The 22,379-nt window shown below is 41.9% G+C and overlaps 1 protein-coding gene across 2 annotated transcripts in view; it reads left to right on the top strand.

The window, feature by feature from the left end:
- Nucleotides 1-22,379, top strand: part of pigg (phosphatidylinositol glycan anchor biosynthesis class G (EMM blood group)) — a 130,054-nt gene that overhangs the window by 73,741 nt on the left and 33,934 nt on the right. For both annotated transcript variants that reach the window (XM_072663680.1, XM_072663681.1), the window contains exons 9-10: nt 1,540-1,958; nt 15,770-15,961. In XM_072663680.1, the coding sequence (XP_072519781.1) occupies nt 1,540-1,958; nt 15,770-15,961 (611 nt within the window). The remainder of the gene's footprint in view (nt 1-1,539; nt 1,959-15,769; nt 15,962-22,379) is intronic.

Raw genomic sequence — 22,379 nt, 5'->3', positions numbered from 1 at the left:
CTTCGAGGAGGTTTCACACTCTTAACACTTTTATTTCTGTCACTTAATTAATTATTTTGTTTAATTAACCTTCAGCACGTTGGAAACAAGGGCGAGAACCCGAGATGTGTGCGTGCAGTGAAACAAGTAATGCATTGAATTCACTGCATGTCCAAAAGGTGTTCACACGCTCCTTCTAATTACTGGATTTAGCTGCTTTAAGGTGCACCCATTGCTTGAACACCAGTTCAGATTTTATAACTCTCCAAAGATTTGCCAATGAAAGAACTGGTAAGGACTGTTGCCGCTATTCTGTCTGCCAGTACAGCGGTCACTGAAGGCCTGACTTACTTTTGATTGAATTGGTCGGAACAAAAAAAAAAAACAAAAAACAACTTATGGCATTGGTTTCTTGACCATGCTATAGTAACCATGCTATAGTAAACCCATCTATAACTATGCTACAATAAAACCCAGCTGTAACCATGCTATAGTAAACCCATCTATAACTATGCTACAGTGAACCCATCAGTAACCATGCTACAGTAAACTTATTGGTAACCATGCTACAGTAAACCCATCTATAACTATGCTACAATAAAACCCAGCTGTAACCATGCTATAGTAAACCCATCTATAACTATGCTACAGTGAACCCATCAGTAACCATGCTACAGTAAACTTATTGGTAACCATGCTACAGTAAACCCATCTATAACTATGCTACAATAAAACCCAGCTGTAACCATGCTATAGTAAACCCATCTATAGCTATGCTACAGTGAACCCATCAGTAACCATGCTACAGTAAACTTTTTGGTAACCATGCTACAGTAAACCCATCTATAACTATGCTACAATAAAACCCAGCTGTAACCATGCTATAGTAAACCCATCTATAGCTATGCTACAGTGAACCCATCAGTAACCATGCTACAGTAAACCTTTTGGTAACCATGCTACAGTAAACCCATCTATAACTATGCTACAATAAAACCCAGCTGTAACCATGCTATAGTAAACCCATCTATAGCTATGCTACAGTGAACCCATCAGTAACCATGCTACAGTACACCCATCTGTAACCATGCTACAGTACACCCATCTGTAACCATGCTACAGTAAACCCATCTATAACCATCCTACAGTGAACCCATCAGTAACCATTCTACAGTAAACTTATTGGTAACCATGCTACAGTACACTCTTCGGTAACCATGCTATAGTTAACTGTTCGGTAACCATAATACAGTAAACTCAACAGTGACCATGTTTCAGTAAACCTATCAGTAACCATGCTAAAATAAACTCATCAGTAACCATTCTACATACAGTAAACCCATCGGTAACCATGCAACAGTACACTCTTCTGTAACCACACTACAGTGCACTCTTCGGTAATCATGCTATAGTTAACTGTTCGGTAAAACAGTAAACTCATCGGTAACCATGCTACAGTACACTCATTGGTACCCATGCTTCAAACGGCAATGCATGTTAATGACCAGAGTGTGAGTGATGGCTCTTAAAGATCTCTTGCTCTCTCTTTCCCTCTCTCAGAAGTCAACAGACTGGACTTTGTCCGAGCTGGACGCGTTGCTGCTGACCGGTACAGTCGGTCACACTGTCAGCCTGGGTGCCAGCAGCTTCGTTGAGGAGGAGCATCAGACCTGGTACTTCCTGCTCAACACACTGTGCCTGGCTGTCTTCCAAGATGTTTGCAGGAAGTACTTCAGAGAGAGGAGACAGTTAGGCGATGAGGAAGACGAAGGCCCTCTTCTGCCCTCTACAGTGGAGGAGGATCCGACCCGGGCCACTTTCTCACCAGCAGCAGAACTTGGAGTCAGCGTGGGCTCCGAAAAGTGGCTGGCCCTGGCCACTCCGATCCTGACACTGGGTTGCTGTCGACTGCTGAGGTCTCTGAACCAGACCGGAGTGCAGTGGGCACACCTGCCTGACCTGAGCCACTGGCTCAACAGGTAAGAGAGCAATCTCTAAATCTCTACTAAAAAGCTACATGATAGTATAGTAATTAGGGCTGCACTAATAGTCATTTGTGTAATTGATTATCTAATGAATTGTTAAAGACGAGACAATATAAAATATAATATATAAGACTTTATAACTCATTAAATTCAACCCTTAGGGAGTAGGTGAATGTAATTCCATTTGGCAATTCCACAATTGGCTGTGCTCACTACCATCTATGAGTGACTAGAGTGCGCTCTGTGCTCTCTTCCTTTATCACTCTTAAGCGATGTTGGGTGGCATAATGCATCCAACAATAAAGTAAGCTTTCTATATGAGTAAGAAAAGAAGCAGTCTTACAAATTTTGTAATGTTGCTTCTGCCCACCTCCACAGTGAATATGAAATGAAGCAGAGATGTGATGGAAGTTTGGATCTATTTTTTTACCTTCTTCCTGTTCCAGGGTCATAAGTATTTGTACAAATGAAAAATTTTTTTTTTTTAATTAAAGCATATTAGAGGCAAAATTGCCAATTTTACAAACTGTGGTCAACATGGACGTGCCATACCGCCACTGGCAACGGAGTGAAACAAGTTTGAAAGGGTTAAAGGGGCCTTGGGCAAATTTTTAGAAGGTATCGGCAGCTACATACGTTGTCCATTAGGGTTCAGGATGAAAAGCGTATTAAATAATATACAGATCTTTTTGTCTCTATTGGTTTTAGACAACCAAACAATAGAAGCCAAATAGCTTCCAAAATACCTGTCTAGTATATTAGGATGACTGTATGATGTGAACATTGCCGTGCATTTGCCGTGTTTTTTTTCCATGACATTGTTGTCTAATCATTGCAGCCTTAATTGTAATGACAGTGCAATACAGTTCTGTTACTGCATCACTTAAAACCCACTTTTTAAAACACCTTATCGGTCTAGACTTTCACTAAGGATTGCATAAGAAATGTAACCCTACTTCTCTCTGACTTTGGGTATACATACTCTCTACATTTGCTCTTGTACAGTATTGACTGGCTTTATGAGAAGCTGTACCATTAGACCCTCAATGACATACAGCTTTCCTGCAAGCGGCGGCGTTCTCCCGATCCCCCTGTAAGCCCTGTCATATTGCACCCAGCCTTACCGCCTTCGTCTCTTCCGGCATGCAGCTTTCATTAAAAAGTCCTTTTTTAATTGGCCGAGCCTCAGTCAAAGCGCAGCCCTTCAGTTCTGGTATAAACCTGAGCCGCCTGCTGTAGACGCGGGCGCTCAATTAGGGCTAGGGAAAGCTTTAAAGCTCAGACAGTCGCTCTAGACTATCCATATTTGATCTCACATTTAAGCTAAGCTTTTCAAAGTTGTGAAACTCGTGCCGGAACTCTTTTCAATTAAATGCGTGTGTGTTAAAGTGTGTGTGTCCAGTTGCTAAAGGAGTGCTTGTGAAGTGTGAAAGTTCAAATTAGAGTGTTTTTAATTATTTAGAGTGGATAAACTCGAACAAAGCGATTTGGCTTAAGCACTTAAAAAGGGTGCGTAATTACAATGTGCGTCCTTACACTTTCCTCCAATTTGTTTGCTTAATAATCCTTGGAACTTAGCTACTTCCAAACCGACTTGGCCTGCCCCAGCCCTCTCCCGTCTGTGTTTGTGTGGATGTGTGGAGTGTTAAATGGCAATGCTGTACACACACTGACAGACGGTCTGGCTGCTACGCATGCCGGTGTGTGCCAGCCTTCATTCCGGGCCATTAAACCCATCCAGAGCAATCAGCCAATCAAAGAGCAGCCTGATCTCACACACTCGAGAGTGAAGGAAGAGGTGCCAAGGCTGACACGCATAGGGGACTAACTGTGTTCATTTGGCACCGCCATCTGAGTAACCTCACACTTTTCCACTGGCTTTGGTGTGCTGTTTGTGTGTAAGCAGCTAACAGCGCTTCTAGACTGCTTACTACTTAGACTACTACTTGCCATTAGCAACTGACTGTTATTCTGTTTGACTGCTTAAATGGAATCACATACTGTACGTGGGGTTACACATTGAATTACACTTACGTTCAGCCTACACACTGTTTTTTTTTTGCAATTTCAAGTCAGTCTGAAATCCAGGAACATCATCAAATGCTGAGTTTCTTACCTTAGGATGCTTTGCCAGGCCACCTTCAGCTGCTGCTTGTTCGTGTTTTTTGTTTTTCTTTCTTGTAGTTTTCTTTTCAGTAAGTGAACACAGTGCTCACTAAGTTAAGGTTAAGTTAATGAACTTCTTGCCATTTAAGGAAACTCTACTTATTTTCCTTAAGAAGCTCTTGGGTTGCCAGGATCCATTGTTCTGGTCTACAGAGGCAAAATACAACAAACTTACAAACTGACACATTTCACAGTATAGACATGCTGTAACTCCACTGGCAACAGATTCAAACAAGAGTTAAAGGGGCATGTGGCAAATTAAAATTAAAATTGAAACACACACACACACACACACACACATATATATATACATATATATATTTATATTTAATTAAGAAGTGCTGTTTTTTCCATAACATAATCATTGCAGCCTCTGCATCTTCATTTTTGTTTTGTTTATTTTGATGTCAGGAACTGACCATGTGCCAAAAATGTAGAGAAGGCTTTCTGCACTACTGTAACAAAAGCCTGTTTAGAAGAATACAGGTCTGGTTGCTGACTTCTCTGTGAATTCCAGACACTGTATGGATTTGTTCAATTCCACCATCAACTCATCTAAATTACTTTAAGAAAGAACTGATTAGATAAACTAGGTGTTGGACAGAAGTGTTGAATTTAATTCACTTAATTATTATTATATATATATTTTTTTTATATTATTATTTTATTTTTTTTAAACGGCTGGCCACATTTTTTAAGCCACCATTGTGCAGTCACACTTTTATGTATAACATTTGTCTAGGTTTTGAAAAAACCAACAATACAGTCACATGGAAACGACTTTTAAAGTCTTAATTTTTTAGTACTTTATTACTTTATTGAATGTTTATTTCCTTTTTCTACAAAGAAATACAAAAATACTGTCATATGAGCAAAATTACATTTGGCTTACACCTACACTGCCTACAGTACATTGCTAGTGCTACACAGCGTGACTTGGTCTTGGTCTTGTCGTAAGTGAATGTTATGATAATTGCTAAATAGCAAACATAATACTTACTTGCGAAGTCATTCGTAATCGAAAAATGGTCTCCCTTCTTAACTATGGCATGTGCCCTTCTAAAAATAGGTTCAGGGTTTCATGCTGGGCTTCATGCTCAGGCTATTGCAATCGTTTTCTCTGGAGCCAACTTTCTCTTGAATAATGCAGATCACTTCCTTGTGGCATGTCAGTTCTTCATGGTTCTTGATAGCCTCACATTTAAAAAGTTTTGTGCCCACAATAAAGTTGTTAGTCTTGCTGCTGGCTGGAGCATGCTGTCAACAGTGGAAAGCAAAACATTGACTGGCTACTCTAATTAAACAATTCACTCTAATTACGTCAGCTTTCCTCTTCATTACTAAAACGCAGTATTACTTTAAATTCATCCCATGGATTCTCTTGAGCAGGCTTGTTCAGTTCTTCTTCTACTGTTAATGGCATTTGCTGCAGACTAGTGGTATTAGGCGTATCACTAACTCCAATAGGTGAGTTGTATTACTAAATTGAATGCTCTCTGTCTGTCCTCTCCTATTTGCTAACCAGCCACTTATTAAGCATGGCTTATTTCCCACCCTGACAGTAACTGTAAATATTCTAGGACAGCTTTGGAAATGGTTAGGCTAACACACTAGCATATTAGGGAGCCTTGAGTGATTCAGCGGAACAAGGGGGTTTCACTTTGGCCAGAAGGTCGCTAGTTTGTGTGCTCTCTCTGGGCCTGGTCATGCCGGGGCCCAGAGAGAGCACAATTGGCAGCATCACGCCCTCCTCACTGACCCTCAACACCGGCGCCCCTCAGAGCTGTGTGCGCTCAGCCCACTCCACTGCACAGTCAGACACAGCTCCAATGTCATCATTAAATTTGCTGGTGACACGACAGTCGTGGGCCTGATCTGCAAGGCAGGCTACAGGGAGGAGGTTCGCTTCCTGTCACACTGGTGCCAGGAAAATCACATCTCTCTAAATGTCAGCAAGACAAATGAGCTGATAGTGGACTTCAGGCACCAGGAGAGAGTGCACACCCCTATGTCCCCTTATGGCTAAGAAGACACAATGCCTGCATCCTCAGGACGTCCTACACCTGCACTGTGGAGAGCATTTTGACGGGCTGTATCACCACCTCTTCATCATCAGGCTTTAGCTTCCAACTTCCAAGCCTTCTGGATTTATACACCAACCCCTGTCTGAGGAAGTCCAGGAGGATTATGAAGGACTCTACCAACCCAAGCCAGTGCCTGTGCTCACTCCATCTGCTCAGCAGCAGGAAATACAGAAGCACGAAGACCACAACCAGCCAGTTTTGAGGTTTCGCTTCTGCTTCAAAGCCACCAGGCTGCTGAACAGCCAGTAGCACAGTAGTTTCTGTCCAGTCCGTCAAAAAGCCCTAATGTTTAGGTTTGTACATCAGTTTTGTGCACAACATGCAGCCAGAGTGCACCCTATTTGCACCCGAAACCGACTCAAAGGGCTCAGTTCATCTAACGGCCGTCTTAATCTAAAGGCCGTGTACAGAGTTGAATTTTGCACAAGCATTCATGCATACCAGCAGAAACTCCCTCTTTTCTTTCACCAGAGTTGGCTCCACTTCTGCCAGGGTCATCGAGCGCTTCTGAATCCAGTTGATGCAGCCTTTCTGAAAATAACGTGGATCAATACCTGCAGGTCTTTTAATGCAGTCCCCTCACTGTAGACGCCTGAAAGAACCTTCGGCTGAGGCAAAAAGCCACAATCACATTCTCTCTGCACTCAGGCAGCACCGCCGATAAATAACCATGATTATGCTCATCATAAATCCAGACTCTTTTATGCGGAAGAAGATGGACAGATGCCAGACTCTCGGGGGGAGATGTGCAGCGCGAAGCCTGCTTTTCTGCTGCGTCCAAAAGCAGCAGTGGAATACGTCCTTTCATTATGTTTATGAGGCCGCTAATGTAAAGAGCCTAAGTGAATCTTCATAATACCTCGACGTCTGACTCGTGGTTCACACTGTGAGATGTTATTAACGCTGTAGTCTAGCAGAGGAGCTGAAGGAGCTATTTTAAATGTTAGAGAAAATGCTGCTGGCCAATCATGTGTGGAGGTTATGCACACTGCCCATCAAAGGTTTGGTGTCATAGCTATTTAGAAGGTTTTCAATGCATATGGGAATGGGGTTTGTTGGTTTGCAAAAACATGTCAAAGACTGACCAGATTTATTTTGAGCATAAATATTACATAAATATTTGTCAGCGTTATAAGGGTATTCCATCCATTAGAAACATTAGAAATTACTTTTGGATGACATGGTTGAACTACTACAGAGAAATGGGAGGGTTCTTCAGGGGTTATTTGGTAAAAGCACAGTTCTTCACAGGTCAGGGATCGGGATTTGGCTTCATTGTCCTGCTGAAAGGCCAACTGTGTCCAAGTTTCAACCATCTAGCTGGTAGTTTAAGGTTCAGTAATGCTGAAGGATTCTTAGGTGGTCCTCCTTATGTCTGTTAATTTTCCATCCACTTTGTACAGTGTAACACTTCCACTGGCAGCAAAACATCCCCAGAGCATGACACTACCACCACCATGCTTAACAGTTGGGACAGAGTTTCAACTGAGGTTGCCTCATTATGGCTAAACAACGTAATGTTTCTCTCACTTGACCAGTAAACCTTGCTCCAGAAGGCTTTTTCTTTGTCTATGTGGTTCAGCTGCAAACATTAGTTAAGTTTGACGGTGTAATTTTTGGAGCAGTGGCTTCTTTTTTGGATGGTAGCCTCTTGGTCAGTAGCAACAGTAGTGTGACAGTGGTGTTTCTTGGATTGTTCCTTGGAATCTGCAGTTTCTAGGAGGGCGTCAACATGGCAGTTTGGCAATATTTTGGTTTCCAATGAAAAACCAACATGGAGAAGCTCTGTATGTGAACAGGTTCACATGTTGTCCCTTGCAGAGTTAATGCAAGCTGTAGAGAAATGTGCACAAATGGTGCTTTTTTGTATCACAGTAATATTGTGTATTGTGATAACTCTACAGAGGATTACAGATTGTCTACATTTACCTTACTGTCCAAGATTAGCTCAGCTCCAATGTTTTCTTTTGTGTGTGTCTCTTTAACACTAGACTGGGACAGTGCTGTTAGTGAATTATACATGCAGAATAAAGACTTCAGGACATGGTTACTTTTGCACTTTTTATCTGTTTATGATCTTTTAAATCCTCTTTAATTTTTCCTCCCTCCTCTCTGCTCAGGATTTGCTAGCTCTGATTATTGTTTGGGCTTTGCAATTATTAATATTTCATTACCCCGCTGAGAGAGTCATCCGGAGCAGACACTGAATTCTTTGAAAGTGATTTTCATGCTTTTTTTTCTCTCCCCCCGCTGAGATCCTCTAGAAATTTAAATGGGCTACATCTTTGGGCACTGCTTTATGTGGAGACTTATGTGTTTCCCCGTGTCCCATAAAGAGGTAAATAATGATATGAGATGACACATAACGAGACAAGGGGAAGCAGAAAAATAAGCCTTTTATTCATTTCTGTTCTCGCAGTCAGTGTGATGTATAATATGCTTTGTTTTCTGTCTTTTTTTTTTTGGATGTTTTTGAGTAGGCTTTGGGCCCTGACTGGTTTAAAGGCAGTATAAACTGTTGTTTAAACTGGATGAAGGTAGTCGTGTTGTGTTTAATAATTCAAAAACACATCTCTGTCTCTGAGGGCCGTCTCCACCTGAGAGTAAATATTTACACGCATTAATGAGCTGGATGTAGAGGCGTAGGTGAAATATCCTTCTCGCTTTCTGAAATTGCTCTGGAGATATAGTCAACAGAGGTGACTGGAATCCCAAACTAGGAAAGCACCTCTGCTGAATGTCGCACTTTGCACCATTCTGAGAATCCAGAATATGCTGAAGCCTCTGCTGAAGTCCACTGGGATGTTCCTGGAAAGGACGGTCTGATATCCATTGTTTTTTATTGACAAATCAGCTGATACTGATGCAGATATGTAGACTTGGAGATATCAGGACTAAATTCATCTCTATTATCTTTAAGAGAGAGTTTGGGGTCTGTAGGGTCTCTGTAAGCAAATACTTGACATGATCTGATACTGATATGATGCCAGTATCGTGCAACTTTTCCAGTTTTCATCCCAGTTTCATCATGGCCGTTCCCAACCACTAGGTCACCATTAGATTGACACTTCCACATTTTTGCCTCATCTGACCATAGAACATTTCTCTGGCTTGAACAAGTTTGAAGGTCTTGAATATGGAGGTGGGTTTTTCTTTCCTGGATAACAGCCTCTCAGTCAATGGCCATGTGAACCCCACTTGAATGTAGACAGTGACACTAGTGTTCCAGCATTTTGTGTGTGCCTTGGTGGTTCTTGGGTTGTCCCTGACCATCCGATGCAATTTCCTCTCAGCTCAGTTTGGGTGTTTTTCCAGACCATGGCTAGTGGCTAGATTTCTTAATAGAATTTGTACGTGCATACAAGTGTTACATATGAAATAATTGTGTAAATCTGCCATCATCCATCATCCAGATCTGCACTGAGATCGTTGGCCTTTCACACACTCACAGTCCTGTGTGTTAGCCGATCCAATGAATGCTGTCAAACTTTTTGTCCCTTTTAAATGGACAAAGAGGAGCTAGTAGCAGTTAGACCACTAACAGGACGTTAATCCCAGCATTACTCTTTATCAGGCTGTGCCCATTTTAAGAAATGTTGTGTGTAATATGAAGACGGTTGACGTCTGAGTGATCTGCTTTCATTGTTCTGACCTTGCTGCCTCTGAAAGATCAAGAGCAGAGCAGTTCAAAATTCAAATGTTACCATGACTACACATGAACAAATGGGACAACTTCAATGTCCATGAAGTCTCCAAAGAATGGTTTGGCTTTAAAAGCTTGGTCACACGCAGTGGTCACATGCACAGCCATTTAAAGTGCATTAGATAACTGTGAAGTGTCCGCTTGTATGGAGGGGCTGTGATGTTCTGCTCAGATCTCCTCAAACTTTGTCCTCTGGTGTCCATCTTGGTGCTTGAGGTTGGATTCATTCCAGTGACATTTAAAATCATTAAAAAAAAATAGTGGCAACATTGAGTACATAAAGCTCCATACATTACATCCAAATCTTTACATTATAGCATACAGTATTACATTCATTCTCAATGATGAATTTAACAGCAGTGGCATGTAAATGAATCAGTTCTCGTAGTCACTATGTTAAATGTGGGAGAAAAGGGTAGCATGAGTCCAGCAAGTGTAAATGGGTCCAGATAAAGACACAGCACACAGGTAGAAATGTAACTTGAACCAGACACATTGATCAGGATGATTCTGTGGGGTTTTCAGCTGTGTGTCCCAGCTCGACTCAAATGTTAGCTATGTAGGCATCAGGGGGAGCATGGCATAGCTAGGCATGGCCCAGCCTGAGTGGCAGTGTATATGGCATGCGACTGAAAGTGTGATTTCTAGGCTAATAAAAGTGACTTGCCGAGCTGAACCCCTTATCTAACCACCAGCAATACCTGACAGTTACAAAACCTTCACAAATAATTATGAAATTACAAAGGGAGCGTTAATGAATTTAGTCTGAAGTTATATTTGCCAAAGAATATAAAGTTGTACTTACCGAGGTTACCTTCCATCAAAATTCCGCCCCCACGACCCCGTGATTCAACTGTTTACCATTTCACTGTACATCACTGTAAAACGCTCATTCTGGCCCCTCTACCTGTACCTGTGATCGTCACCGTTGTAAAATGCTGTAAGCTACTGTAGTTGTTATGTTTACCCATGATGCATTTGCATTTTTTACAGGGCTGTACAGTGTGGAATCAAGACTTTTAAGCATATCAAAAATGAAAAAATATTCACATCAAATCTGAACATATATGTATTGTTTTAACCATAAAACAGCGGTATGTGAGTTTCTCAGAGTGTGTGGTATGTGTGTGTGTGTGTGTGTGTGTGTGTGTGTGTGTGTGTGTGTGTGTGTGTGTGTGTGTGTGTGTGTGTGTGTGTCCTCTTCAGTGCTTTGAGTGCATTAGAATTCTGCTGGCTGTCTACACACTGATGAATGGATGGAGGAGAGGGAGGCCGTCAGGGTCACAGACTAGAAGAGCATTTCTCTCTCTGTCTGCTTTTAAAGTCTTCAGTCTTCCCTCTATAGCAGCACATGCTTGCTCTCTCTCTCTCTCTCTCTCTCTCTCTCTTTCTCATTTTCTCCTCCTCTCTAGGTGGGTAATAAGTGGACGATGCTCTGACCCCATCCCTCTGTAGGAGCCTGCTCAGCTGACCTCTGCACTCAGACGCATGGACACACACACACTCTCTCTCTCTCTCTCTCTCTCTCTCTTTCTCTCTCTCTCTCTCTCTTTCTCTCTCTCTAATACATGCACACACTTGCACACTCTTAGAACTCAGGCTGGCTGTAGATCTGACAAGCACACACTAATCAGGCAGTTCCTTTCTGTACTGACACACTCACACAAGGTCCACCTGGCCTTCGATCGAACACACATGTGCACATAGTTCACACACTTCTCAGACACACAAACACACACTCTAGCCTGATTACTTTAGATGGGAGGACAACTCTGCAAGCATTATAAGCATTCCACAGACAGTCTGCCACAGACAGCTCCCTAGGGCCCCCAGCACGTACATACAAACAAACACACACACACATATACATTATCAGCATGCCCTGTGGTGGTCTCATTTAATTAATGAAGGAAGTAAAGTCTCATTGAATGCAGTGTGGCTATCTGCCCATACTTTAATTGTTGCTATTTAGGAGGTCAAGTCTCTCTTTAAGGTTTCAAGCATTTCAGGTGTCACCTCGTCGGCTTAATTAAAGCTCTCACCGGCGTGGTGATGAAGGCATCTACCACTGCTCCCGTAATTAAAAGAATGCCACCATTTTTTCGCGTTTTGCTGTAGCTGTGTGTTGTGCTAATCAGACAATGTGAGGAGTTCCTGGTTTATTCATGAGCTCTAGTAGTTTATTTTCCCTTTAAATGCACCCAGCTTACAAACCACATAGAAGAGATCATCATCCGGTGTTTGTTTTTGTTTCTGAAGATGTTTTGCATAGTGGCCCAAATCACATTCTGCATAATTTTAAATAATAAGCAAACTTGGAGAAGGGAATATCAGAGTTGCGATAGAACAACAAATACAGCTAGAAAATAGAACAGAAAAATAACCAGCGAGACCAGCAAATATAAATAGCCTGGTTTAAAGCTAGCCTTGATTTGAGGTTGACTACCCTTTTCCTTTGTGTGTGGCATGCACACTCAATCAGACATCATAGCTGAACCCCACACGTCTGACACTATTAAGACTGAATCAAAGGTAACATTTTCAGAGAGAGAGCCAGTGCACTGTTGGCTTGCAGGCGATACATTTTCCAGTGTTTTTGGATAAATCTTCATTGATGATCTACAGGTGCTAAAGTTTCACTAATTAGGTTCATTAGCTAAATTCACAAACTTTTAGCCATTTGCTGTAAACCAATCAAACAAGACCAGTTTAAATAGCTCAGCACAACTCATAGAACAAGTGCTTTCTCCAAATTCAACACCAAATGCAATGTTTAATGCTACTGCTACTACTACTTAGTAGAGCACCCATTTGCTGTTATGACCTGCCGTTCCAGAGGAATCTTAGCCCATTCCTCATGGGCAGTGGCCTCCTTACTAATATTCTTAGGTTTTGCGGTGTGTTACTATCTTCTTCAAATTCCACCAAAGATGGGGTTCAGAGGTCCAGCGACTGTGGCAACCACTCCAGAATCTTCCAGGACTTCTTCTGAAATCAAGCCTTAGTGGACTTTGAGATATGTTTGGGATCATTGTCCTGTTGGAAGGTCCAATGACGCTTAAAGTTTCAGCTTCCTCACAGAAGGCATGACATTTTCTCAGAGAATTTCCTGATACTTTATTAAATCCATCTTGCCCTATCCAGGGTTTAGACGTTGTGTTTTGGAAGCCATCTTTTGGTCTGCGATCTTTTGGTTTGGACAGTTCTGGAAGTTCGGGACAGCTGTTTACCCCCTGTTTACCCTCCTGTTTAACCTTCTGCTTGCCTCATAATATTACTAGTTAATAATAATATTATGTTACACTAATATGCTAGTTATTATAATGTTTGAAGACAGCAGGAGACTCTGCCGTTTGAACAGTTCCACAAGTTCAGGAAGTTCATTCCACCACTGGTGCCAGAATTGAAAAAAGTCTGGATGCTTGTGATGCTTCCATTCGTCTTAAAAGATGGTGGGTCAAGCCTAGCTGTACTTGAATCTCAAATGGCTCTTGTCACAGATCGGGATTTGACCATTGCCATCAAGTACAGAGGGGCTGGTCCATTCTTGGCTTTGCCGGCCAGCGTCAGAAAGGCAGTGACAAGAATGTGGCAGAGGAGTTTCATGGCTGAACCTAGGAACATCGAAGACGAGTCATGCGCCGCACTTAAGATACGTTGCAAGGGTATGATGGTCTGATAGGAAGACTAGCCAGAAGGGTGCTGCTTTAGTCAAGTCTGGAAAAATCTGCAAGACCAAGCCAGGTTTGCAATTTGAGTTGAGCAGGATAGCTGTTCAGCCATGACTATACCAGGACTTCTTAAAGGAGATGGCCGATTCGCAGGGAAAAACCTATGGATATGTGCCAGGGATATACAGTAGCTCTGTCTTGCTGGGGTTGAGTTTCAGGTGATGGGCTGCCATCCATGTCGAGACGTCAGCGACACATGCCGAGATGGGAGTTGACACCTTATCTGCAGATGTGTTGAATGGGGAGCGACACAATGGACACAGGGCTATATTTAACGCAGAACAGCAGCAGACAGCAGTGCGCATAGCCAATTAAAATAGCAGTAGATACAGATGATGGACTAAAACCATGTAAAACGTATGTAATTACACGTGTGTATAAACTTTGTGTGTTTCTCAGTAGTAATAGGAAAACAAGCAGTTCCTATTAGGAACCTATTATTTTACCTTTTTTTTTTTTTTTTTTTTTTTAATCTGAGTACAGTAATGCTCACTGCCAGACAGTAGCGATCTGGTCTTTGTGTTTCTAAGCCCAAAAAGCTTAGGTAAAATGCGCTGTTAGTAAACACTAGTGCAATCACTATATTTTCAATGGACAATTTATATAATGAGACATAGTAAGAACTCGTAAGCAACGTTTTAAATGTTATATCTTAATATTTTAAAATCCAGACTGTTCTACCTGACCATTCAGCTCCCAGTTCCTTTAGATCTCTGCAGTCAAGTCAAATCACTTTGTAGACTAATGAGGGAACACAGTTTAGAGAGACACACCTGTTTACCCCCTCTGCTTGCCTAATAATATAACTAGTTCATAATAATAGCATTATTATTAACATTACTAATATGCTAGTTATTATTATAGGTAGTTGTAGTATTATTAATGCATTTCTAATATAAAACCTATCATAAAACTTCCATGTGAAATTATGATTTTGGCTTTTCATCATCAGTTCATGTTAGCTAGATTACACAGGCTTTCTAATTAGTAGGTTACTATTATATTGGCTATGTCATGACGCTAATTTTGCGCTTGACGCTTGTCTTCCGTGGATTTTGAGGGATGGCGGGTCGAGCCGAGCCGTACTTAAAGCTCGAAGGGCTCTTGGTGCAGACCGGCTTTTGACCATTGCCATCAAGTACGGAGGGGCTGGTCCACTCTTGGCTTTGTAGGCCAGAGTCAGGGTTTTGAATCTGATCTGGGCAGCTACAGGAAGCCAGTGGAGAGAACGCAGCAGTGGAGTGAGTCAAAATGTTAGCGCCTCAAGCTTTTGAAGCATTATGGGAAATGCTCCAATGGGCCTGATTTAGGCATGTTCTGTAGATCTGCTTAGCAGTTTAGGATACGACTAAACTTTTTTAACGATTCTAGTGTGACACAGCACCCTTCTATTAGGGTAAGGTCCCCCAGTAAATTGGGTCTGATGACACTCATGTTGTATGCGTGTGTATTAGCCCCTGTTCAGTGCTGGTTGGAACTAAAGAAAGGGGCATGGTTCTCCCACTGGTAGAACAAAGCTGTTTTGCAGTTGTTTTGTTTCCAAGCTGGTCTAATTCAAGAGTAAAGACGAGGGGAAAGTATATCACCACAAATAGATCTTTGTCATTGCATAACTACAACCAAACTGGTTGGTTTTGGCAGCATGGACAAAAACGACAGAAAATAGACAAACATTTTCACATATTAACTAACGAACTAACCAGCGCTGTTCATTGTTTCTGTGTTACGCTTACAACAAGCTGAAGTTGAGAATCAGCTGAGAATCATATCTGTTAATGCTGACAACCAGTCCAGTAAAAATGCCTGGATCTGCCCAGATCCCAATCCATTGGATTGGATCAGGACATCCCTAGTTCATATAAATATAGTTTATTAGAGACACTTAATAGAAAGTGGAACCTCAGACTCTGTAAACTGTTCTATATAACTGTACAACCTTTCAGCACTGGGCAGTAGAGACTAGACAGAGTAGAGTGGGTCCAGAACAACAGCAGCATAAGAGCAGTGGTATTTTGTCCTTCCTGTCTGTACACTTGTCTTCAACCGACAAAGCACTGTATTGTATTTACACTGTGTGTGTGTGTGTGTGTGTGTGTGTGTGTGTGTGTGTTCACTCCACAGCGGAGATCATAAGGTGTTCCTGTCTCTTCTGGCTGTTCTCTCTCTGCTGCTGATCTTCCTGCTCGTCCAGCGTCGCTGTTCTCTGGTGTCCAAAATCGCCCTGGCTCTTGGCCTTCTGGGAGTTTACAGCTACCGCGCCGCAGTGGACAACGTCCTGTTCCCATGGCAACCCTCAAGCCAGTCGGTCTCCAAGTATGTTTGGTCACATTCGAATATCTTATTGACAGATGTTGTGAACGTCCTTCAGAGATCTTCACTTTCATTTTTTTTATTGTTGTTGTTATTATTATTATTATCTTTCATGTTTGAGCATTTGACCCATTTATCACAGCTGCTCTAATGAGCTCTGTCTTTTTGGCCCCATCCTTTGAATAATAATGTTCTCTTCTCATCCTAATGATTAGCATGTACTGTCTGATGTTGGAAAGTTCCTCTAGAGTTTGGAGGATCGCACTCGAGGAAGAGGCTGTAATTAGCCTTGTTTTCGGTTCTTATTAGAAGAAACCACAAACACTCAGAGGGTGTGTTTGGAGAGCTTGGAAATTGCGCCTAAAAGAGGTCTCCACTCAGCCTGCCGAAGGCAGCGCATTGTGCGCCGCTGTTTAGCGTGTTAAGCAGAGAAAGTGCCTTTGATTAGTCAGAATTGGAAATCATTGGAGTCTATTATTACCCTGATTATAGGCCTGTGCTGGAATAGGGAAGAGTTGAGTCAGAAGGCCGGTTTTTTAGTTTCCCCTGCGTTTAGTCCTCATTAGTCTGAACTGATTCACTCGTAGCACTCAGTCACGTAGTGCACTCTACACCCCCCCTACCCCCCTTTAGTCCACGCATGCCGGTCTAATAGTGCTAAACACACGCTTTCTTATTTCTCTCTCTTACACACAGACACACGCCCCCGTATTACATTGTTATAACGCACGCACCTCACTGCCAAGACAAAACAGCGCTTCTCCCCTCTTCCCCTTGACATTTTCTCTCACCTAATTAAAACTTTGACCTTTCGCCCTTCCTGCTGGGCCACCAGCTGCATTCCCTTACCGTCTTTTCGGCCAGGAGACACACCAGACACAGAGCGCAAGAAGGGGTCTGCACTCGCTTAGTAATTGACAGCCCCACCCGTGCCACCAGAACCATTCGCTCATTCATTAATCATGACAGGACGTTGTTTGTGTTGCCCCGGCAACCTCAGGCTTTTCTATTCAGTCGATGTGTGAAAGCATCCTGTTCTACTGTCGCTCACGCTCTTTTTTTTCTCTCTCACACGCTTTCTCATGCTCTGTCTACCTCACTCTCTCCTATTGTCTCATTCTCTCTATCTCTGCTCATCTCTCTCTTACTGTCCCTCTCCCTCTGTTATCTTTCTCCTGCACTCACTCACTCTTACTGTGTCTCTCACTCTTTCCTCTCATGTCTTTCTCTTCTGCCTTTCTCTCGCGTTCTCTCTTTCTCTCCCACTTTCTTTTTTTCTGCTGCTCATCTCACCACCTCTTCACCTCTTCACCTCATCACCTCATCTCGCCCCTTTCATCTCTTGCTCTTTCTCTCTCTTCCTCTCTCTTGTGGTCTCTCTCTTTCTTTCTCTCTCTTTCTCTCTCTCTCTCTCTCTCTCTCTCTCTCTCTATACCTGTCTGCTGCTTCACTCTCTCCTTACTCTATCACACTCTCCCTCATTTGGTCTCTCTTTCACTCCTTCTCTCTCTCTCTCTCTCTCTCTCTCTCTCTCTCTCTCTCTCTCTCTCTCTCTCTCTCATATGTAGCTGCCGCTCTTTTACTCTCCCATGTGTTTTTTGTATTCTCTTGTCTCTATTTCTGTTCATCTCTCTCTCTCTCTCTCTCTCTCTCTCTCTCTCTCTCTCTCTCTCTCTCTCTCTCTCTGTTATCTTTCTCCTGCACTCACTCACTCTTACTGTCTCTCACTCTTTCCTCTCATGTCTTTCTCTTCTGCCTTTCTCTCGCGTTCTCTCTTTCTCTCCCACTTTCTTTTTTTCTGCTGCTCATCTCACCACCTCTTCACCTCTTCACCTCATCTCACCCCTTTCATCTCTTGCTCTTTCTCTCTCTCGTGGTCTCTCTCTCGTGGTCTCTCTCTTTCTCTCTCTCTCTCTCTCGTGGTCTCTCTTTCTCTCTCTCTCTCGTGGTCTCTCTCTCTCTCTCTCTCTCTCTCTCTCTCTCTCTCTCTCTCTCTCTCTCTCTCTCTCTCTCTCTCTTTCTTCTGCTGTTCATCTCACTAGGGAGAGTGAGCGAGTATCTCATAACTCTCCTTCTGTTATCTCGCCCCTTTCTTTCCCCTTCAATTCACTCACTTGCTCTCTTACTCTGTCTCTTCTTGCTGTCTTCTCTGTCTCTCTCTTTTCCTCCTTTCTGTCTCTTTCACTCGACTCAGTCACACACTCTCACTCTCGCTCTTCTCCTCTTACTCTATCGCACTCCCTCTCCTGTGATCTCTGTCACTGACTCACTCTCTCTCTTCCTTTACTCACTCACTCTCTCTCTTCCTTTACTTGATCGGTCTCTCTTTCTCAGTTCAGTTTAAGGGAGTTGTACTGGCATGTTGTCAGAGTTCAAAAGTGAGCATATTCAGTAAAAGTATTTAAGTCAGTCAGTTGGATAATAATAATTCATACATTCATACTATTAATAATATTACAGTTTGATTAATGCTAGTAATGTGTATATTTTTGAGTGGCTCGTACATAAGTAGGTAAGTAAGGTTCATGTGAGGTGATGTTGAAATCTACCCTTCACTAATGAAGGATGGTCTCACTCCAGTAGGCTGTATGTTCGGCCCTGAGAGCGGTAGTGATGGATACTACAGTTTGGATCACAGCAGGCGCTAAAGAACACCTCCACTTTACCCCCTGTGCTGTCAGGACTGCACTGTCTGCTCTTATTTTTCACAGACGCATCAGTAAAACTGTACAAGCTGAAACCTGCTTGCACCTCTGCGGAAGTGGTACATTTTACAACGTCTTCTGTTTTATCTGTGTGCTCCAGCTTTCTCATTCATTTTTAAGGTACCATAATATACCATATAGCAGGACAGTGAAGACCGCATTTCGTAGATGATGAGCTTTCATTTATCACTCTTTCTCTTCCTCAGAGTTCACTATTGCACACTTACTGAGCCAATGTAGCACTTACTGATTATGGAGATAAGACAGTTGAGGTGTTGAGGTGAAAGTAAAGTGGAAAAACTGTTCTGCAGTACACACATACTGTATGGACAAAAGTATTTGGATCAGGGGTATTTAAAAAATATATATATCCTACTTTTGTTGGAGTAAATATAAAAGGAAAGATTTTGACTAGATTTTGAAGCATTGCAATGAGGATTTGAATGCATTCAGCGGCAGGACGTTGGATGAACACCACCCCACAACTCATCCCAGAAGGATTGGATTTAGCACCATAGTTCCAGACAACACAGTTCGCTCTAGTCCGCGCCTAGAATTAGGCACTGTGCCAGTGGGTTGTTGTTTTTATCAACTCCAGAGAGTCCTATTCTATTGGTAGTACTTGTAGGACTCTACAGGGACTAGAAAATGATGTGTGTGTGTGTGTGTGCACATCCGTCAGCAATGGGTGCATGTTAAAGTAGCTGAATGCATTCATTAGAAGGGGTGTCCACAAATATTTGGATATATAGTGTAGTACAAGTGTAATGGTAAGTGAGACATATTCTTTGGCTAAAAATCAAATCTTTCCATTAATAAAAATCTAAATTAATTTGACAACTTTAGCATGGATTCTGGTCAGCATAAATTGTGTAGGAATTTTTATAAAAGAGTGGTTTGAAATCTGATTGGTTAAAGTAACAGAAATGTGGTTAAGTGACAGCATTATACACTAATGTGATTCCTTTGATCTTTATGTATAGCAGGCCTTGTCCACACAATTTGGGCCTAAATATACTAAAAACAGTGAAGAAAATCTGGTGTTTTAGTGAATGTAGCACAATGTACAATTGTGTAAATGCCCTTTTACAAATGAAGTGTTGTGTGTTATGCATTGAAAGGCTGATGGGAATAGGGTTCGCAATGGAGGAGTCACTGTGATGGTAGTGGTTTGCTGGTCTTGACTAGGGCTGCACCTAGCAAGTAATTTTTTATTATTAAACCTTTTTTTATTATTCTTTTTTTTTTCGATTAGTCGATTAATCATACAACTAATTTTTAGATTACTCTAATATGTGTTAGGAATTCAAATAATGTCTCCAAAATAATGAAAAAAAAAATATTGCAATATTTTCTTTTTAACAATCTAACCAAATAAATAAATCAATGTAAAAGACACTTTCCGAAGTAACATAAGTTTTACAGTCCGAAATAAAATTATTTTAGGAGTAATGCTGTTTTTTTGGTTTGTTTTTTTATTAAAACAAGTACATTCTTGAAAATTTCTTAACGTAAAATGAGTGAAGTTTCAGCAAATGTGACTTGAAGTAGTAATCAAATCATTTTGCTCACAAGCAGTATATTAAAAAAATGGGGGTGAATAAGCGGGTGTCCCAATACTTTTGTCTTTTCATTTAACTTCATGCCTTTTGGAGATCAAGAATCCACTGCTTGGTTAGCTTTTTTATAGTAACAAGTGTGTCCACACTTGTGTGTGCTACAAGTGATGTGTTTTTGCCAGTGATCTGAACTGTAATAGGTGGAAAAACAACACATCCTGCACTGAGGATGGGAGACAGGCTTCCAGACGCCATTGCTGAACAGCCCAGCATGTGGTATTTGCTTCATTTGAAATAGATTTTGTGTAAACAAGAAATTTTAATGGAACAGTCGATTTAATATGCAGAGAAACAACTCACTTTCAGAGTCAATCCCATTACACATGCACTGAGAGATAAGATACTCAGAAGAATCGCTGCATGTAAATATGGTCACTGATGTTATGTGCTGTTAATTACACACAGGGCTAGTCGATGGATTTGCGGTGTTGTTGTGCTGGTCATTTTTTTATTTATTAATTTTTCCCCCTGGTTTTCATTTCTTTCGTTTCTTTCACTGGTGTCGTAATGGAATTGGCTTGGCTGGTGGTCTCGGAACAAGTTCTGACAATTCTATTTCAGGCACATTGTTGTTTGCTTTGCCCCCTACCGGTCTGTCAGCAGTTTCCTCGTTTTTTCTACCTCTCACGACTTTCAAACTGAAATTACAGCAAAAAGTAGAGCAGCTGACTCAAGCAGGGAGCAAAATGCGCCCTGTGCGAAGAAACGGATGAGGAGGTGCCCTCACACCATGATTCAAGCTCACTGCCAGCGCTTCTCCTCCCGAGTTCTTACCTATAAGAATGCAAGTAAATGAAAATCCTCTATAGATGCTGCTGAGAGATAATTGCACGTCTGCACATAACTGGACGATACTGATCAAATGGAACAGCTTCCCCGGCTGTGCAACGGACAGAAATTCTCCCTGCAGTCTGGCTCTACTAAAATAAAATACGCTCTAATAAATAGTGGAAAAACAGCGTAGTATTTATTTATTCATGTATTTTTATTTCGGAAAGTATAGTACGTTCTGGACAGCTCTGGACAGCTCCGCAGGAGTCTGCTCATCTATGATGTGAGCTTAATGAATCCATGTAAGTTCAGACACTAAACCTCATACTGAACCGCAATTGGAAGCAGTCATCTGCCGATCCCCTACGCAGTGCGGATATTGTTGCGCGTCCCTAGGAAACCTCGGCCAGTGAATGGCTCCTGTAAATGCAGAGTAGGCACAGCTTTCGGTGCCAGAGTAAGAGCGCGTGGGCGACAGTGCCTGTAGGATTCTGCAGTCTAACATATGTAAAGAAGCATGTCTGTTAGAACACCCCCGAACAGGCAGTCGCCTACACAGCGTCTCAAGCCACACCAACTGCTCAGCTGAGTGCTTATTGCTTCCTAAAGTGCAGCTCCTTGGCCAGGCTGCACTGTACGCTAGTGGAGTAGCCCACAGACATGTGCGAGTATGTAAATGGCTGCAGTCTGCAGTTGCCGAAGCTTATTAGAGATTTAATCAGGCCTGGAAGTTTGCTCCGAACCTGAATGTAGCTTGATGTCATTCTAGTCCAAGTCCAACCAATAGGTTTTGAGTCCAGTAAAAAAAACTTGAGTCTGAATTAGCCAGAGAATCTTAAACCTGCTCTGCTTTTAGGCCTTAAGTTGAGCAGGAAGATGGTGTAGTTGGTGAAACCCACTCACTCACGTTTAGCAGGCTGAAGATTCTCCACAAGGGGGGGGCTCTAAAATTCTAATAGCTTTACATCAGTCAAACTTTATATTGGCCATTTGGACCTGGTTGGACAACATAAGGCAGAGCGTAATTGTACCCTGGGACAGCTGAGTGACTTAACACTTCGGTATGGGGCAAGTTAACACCTATTATTTTGTTGTTTGTTTTATTACTATTTTTTTTATTTACAAGAATAATTATTGTTATTATTGTTGTTGTTATATTTATTATTAAAAGTGACATCAGCATACATACAGCAAACATTCAAACGTTCATAAAAAAACACGCTTTTAGTGTTGGAGAGATGAATGATGTGAGATGAATCAAGACGTTGACAGGATGGTTGCTGTCGGTCACTGATTTCCTGGATAGCATTTACAACAGATTGTTAA

This window comes from Salminus brasiliensis, chromosome 19 (genome assembly GCF_030463535.1).
Source record: "Salminus brasiliensis chromosome 19, fSalBra1.hap2, whole genome shotgun sequence".
Taxonomy (NCBI): Eukaryota; Metazoa; Chordata; class Actinopteri; order Characiformes; family Bryconidae; genus Salminus; species Salminus brasiliensis.
This window is presented reverse-complemented; position numbering and strand designations above follow the sequence as displayed.